Here is a 4,109-nt window from a genome sequence, read left to right on the forward strand (position 1 = left end):
CTTTAAATATCATTTTTTTCAAACAGAAAAATCAAGAGGAATATTTTCGCTTCAAATTTCATGATATAAATCCATGTTATTATTTTCAGAAAGGAAGGGCAAGATTGAAGATGCAAACAAAAATATAGTTGGACACTTCCATTCTCAACTCACTCAAGACATGGATATCTTGCATAGAAACATCTCAACTTCAGTCTCTCAACAGGAGAGCCAACTGAAAGTACTTGAAGAGGAGATGCAATCTTTTATCACCACAAAGGGCAAGGTATGCTCGCACAAAGACATGTCTCTACCAGTGTATTATCTATAAGCATAACCATTGCAAACTTCCATAGGTTGCTGGAGGACTTCAAAATCAAGTAAGAGAAATGAAAGAGAGCTTCAGTTCAAGGATTACAGAATTGCATGGCTTTGCTAGTGAGCTCAACCTCAAATCCCAACTAAGCTCTGAGAAGCTGAATGCCCAAGTTAGCGCACACACATCTGATTTGGAGGATGTAAGTACACTTCATTAGCATATTTGTTTTCTGTGATTTGTTGAATACCTTGCTCTAGTTTTACTGTGATGGTTTGTTGGTAAACTTTGTCTTATTTGGTTCCTGCAGTGTCTGAAGGGCCTCTTAGCTGATGCTGACCAATTACTCATTGGGCTACAAAATGGGCTCTCTCAGCAAGAAGAGAGCTTAACTACATTAGTTGAGCAGCAACATGAGGTTTACCACGATGCCAATTATTAATTCTCTCCAAATGTTCACTTGTGATTACAATTTGTTTTAAGAAATTCTGTCACACTCAAACAGGGGCTCACTAGAAATGTGGAGAGAACAAAGTCTATCTCAGCAACTACAATGAATTTCTTTAGAACAATAGATGCTCATGCATTGGAACTCAAAAGGATATTAGAAGAATCACAGGCATCACATCAAAAGCAACTTCTCCAGCTCCAAACGAAGTTTGAGGTAATCGTTTGTTGTAGAATATGTAAATTCTGCACTAAAGATTTCTTTGGAAGTTTATTAGGCATAGTTCAATATCTGTTGACATGAAAAATATGGTTTTAGATCTGTGCCGCTGATGAAGAGAAGTATCTGATGGAGAAGGTAGCAGGGTTATTAGCAGAATCAAATGCTAGAAAGAAAAATATGGTATGCACATTCTACTTTGTTAGTACCAGCACACTTGTGTTCCATCAGTTGATATTCAGATCGCGCCACACAATGTAGAGGCTAACCTTGTGCTCGCACTTGGAACCCTCAGGTTGGAAACTTGTTGATGTGTGTTATATGTGGTCACTTTTCACTAGGTTCGGGATGACATAAGCAGCCTTGCTAAGACGGCTTCTGAGCGATCCAACAGTTTGCAAACTGAAACCACCAAGTTTCATGATTTCACATCTTCTATGAGTGAGCAATGGGAAGCCTACGTGGAGATAACCGAAGAAGCATTTCACAGAAACATATCCTCTGTTGAACAGAAGAAATGTTGCTTGGTGGAGAATGTCCAGCAGTGGTAAGTTTCTGACAGTGCCTACTAGATCTTGAATTTCTAACACAAGAAGTAACATATATTCCCCATTCTCCAGCAAAACAAGGACAAAATTATGCTCAGAACAATGGAGCAATGCGCAAAATTCAGTACTGGCTCTTGGAAGAAGCAATGCAGAAACAATAGGTTCAGTCATCAGGTAATTACAATTGTTACACTGATTAGTTTGAAGATGAGAAAACTTTGATTTATGCTAAATATGTCTCCTTTGAATGAAGCGATGGAAATGAGGCAAACAGCCAACTTCACATGAGATTTTCATCCGCTGTCAGCACTGCTCTTGAAGATAATGATATTTCGAGCGAAGCTCTTGTTTGCTCTATAGACGGTACTGTATATCTCACTGTAGAGTTGCTCCCTTTTCAGACTGAATATTTGCATTTACATTCCCTACAAACTGTATCTTGCCAGATTCACTAAGATTGGATCGTGCGATCTGCGAGACTGTGAGACCTATCATCAACGCATCACAGACACAGCTTGGTGACCTTCAAAGGAGCCACCATGAGAAGACGCTGGGGATATCAGGGAATGCCAACAGATCACTGGGGGATGACTACAAGGTGAGCATATATATCAGTCTGGTCGCCAGTTTGTTTATCAATTGGGTAGGAACTGACTTTCTAGTGTTTCTCAACGCGCTCTCTGTTTTATTACTTAACGCAGGTCGATGAACCAACTTGTTCAACACCAACAAGGCGCCAGATTAACATCCCCAGCAGCCAATCGATCGAGGGCTTGGTAACTCCACTGGAAGACCTCGTCAAGTCATTCAGGGACAGTAGAACTCCGTCTAAACTCGTGACTGGAAACGCGAAGCGCTTAGATTTGGCAATTGAGATGGAGAGAGTCCCTCTCACTACAATTAACTAGACACAGGGCACAAACTTTTACATGTTCTTGAGATGTTGGGGGTTGATTTTGTAGTTCGAAGATCAACCTTGGAGGTTGTATGGCCTGAGCTAGTTGATCTCTGTCGTAGAAGACAACAACAAATGTAATATTATTATGCAACTGCTGTAGCACTTCTGTATCCTGCCATTGCGAAGTTGGGTAATTTCTTGTGGCAGCTGCAAAAAAGGACGCCAGCCAGCTCTTGTGGCAGATCACAGTGAATAATTTTCTCGCCCAATCAAGCTAAACGAAGAAGCGGTCTTCCAAGAAACATTGGTCATCAACTGAAAGCTTTTGGATCTGCTAGATTTCATCTAGATGAAAATTATCTATGTCTCATATAAGTTGGCCACCACACGATCTAGCTGCTTTAAATACGCAAGCCCACACGTGTGGCACGAAGTAACATGATTCAAACGCCTTCATTATAATTTATTTTGTCACGTCAAAACAGATGACATCAGCAGGAATCTTTTTGGTTTTCGGCTTAAAAAAGTTTTATCTCCTAATTAAAAAATCCAATTAAAAATTCGTTTTCATCATTAAATCCGTCTCGACGAGATCTTCAAAACTAGATCCCATGTTGATATGTTTCGACGAATTTTTTTTTCCTAAAAGTTGCCAGGATGTTTACACCGTAATTGTCATAGTGTTTACACTAAAGTTGTCATGTGGCAATTTTAGTTTATAGAGCATGGCAATTCCAGTACTTTGACTATAAAAATTATTTTTTGTATGAGCCATGGAAATTTTGAGTGAATGTTTTATGGCAATTTTTGTTTATGGTTCATGGCAAGTCTAGTTTCTTAATTCTCCGTTTTATAATATGTTAAAATTTACTTTTAAATGTAAAAGAAAAATAGCTGAAACATATTATGACAATTTCAGTGTAAACACCATGGCAATTCATGTGCAATGGACATGGCAACTTTTAACCCCAAAAAAAGTCGTCAAAACATATTGATATGAAATCTAGTTTCGAAGATCTCGTCGCGATGGATTTAATGATGAAAACGGATCTTCAATCAGAATTTTCATTTAAGAGATAAAATATTTTTAAAACTGGAAATCAAAAAAGATTCTCACATGCATGCATGCGGTAACATGGCGCAGTCTGTGTGTTATAAGGCGTGTGGGCGAATGTCGCTCCCACCCACGTATGGGTGTCATCTGCGTCCTTAAAATACATGCAAATCTGTCTGATCCCACATCCTTTTTTTCTTTTTGCATAAAATGATCTATTATAGAAGTTCATTGGAAGTATAAAGCATCATAATAAAAATTACAAAAAGATTTCGAGATCACCGAATGGCCAGTACTGCCGCCAAAATGAGTCGTCGACTCGCGTGCTGTCGTCGCTCCCCTACAGGATCTGGCATGACCTTTTGCATAGATCTGAAGCACCTACACAAAATCTCGCTACATGACAAAAAACTCTAGCCTCACTGCCCCAAGGAGACGACAAGAAACTATGCCGGAGCTCCGTCGACTACGTCCAAATGGACGAACTTGAGGTAGATCGAAGCCGGAAAAACACACATAAAGAAAAAGCACCACCATCGATCTGCGCACTCTATTTTAACCACCACATCCAGCGCAAATACTATATTTCGCTTATAGTGTGTATAGAACCCGTCTCGCCCGCAGCGCCCTACAGTGATGATGTGTAT

The 4,109-nt window shown here is 39.6% G+C and overlaps 1 protein-coding gene across 2 annotated transcripts in view; it reads left to right on the plus strand.

The window, feature by feature from the left end:
* Positions 1-2,649, plus strand: part of LOC123120572 (kinesin-like protein KIN-5A) — a 7,204-nt gene extending 4,555 nt beyond the window's left edge. For both annotated transcript variants that reach the window (XM_044540579.1, XM_044540580.1), the window contains 10 exons: positions 90-265; positions 336-497; positions 606-713; positions 801-959; positions 1,062-1,145; positions 1,304-1,509; positions 1,583-1,684; positions 1,764-1,873; positions 1,957-2,108; positions 2,212-2,649. In XM_044540579.1, the coding sequence (XP_044396514.1) occupies positions 90-265; positions 336-497; positions 606-713; positions 801-959; positions 1,062-1,145; positions 1,304-1,509; positions 1,583-1,684; positions 1,764-1,873; positions 1,957-2,108; positions 2,212-2,418 (1,466 nt within the window). In that variant the 3' untranslated portion in view covers positions 2,419-2,649. The remainder of the gene's footprint in view (positions 1-89; positions 266-335; positions 498-605; positions 714-800; positions 960-1,061; positions 1,146-1,303; positions 1,510-1,582; positions 1,685-1,763; positions 1,874-1,956; positions 2,109-2,211) is intronic.
* The last annotated feature ends 1,460 nt before the right edge of the window (positions 2,650-4,109 follow it).

The sequence above is a fragment of the Triticum aestivum genome, chromosome 5D (genome assembly GCF_018294505.1).
Source record: "Triticum aestivum cultivar Chinese Spring chromosome 5D, IWGSC CS RefSeq v2.1, whole genome shotgun sequence".
NCBI lineage: Eukaryota > Viridiplantae > Streptophyta > Magnoliopsida > Poales > Poaceae > Triticum > Triticum aestivum.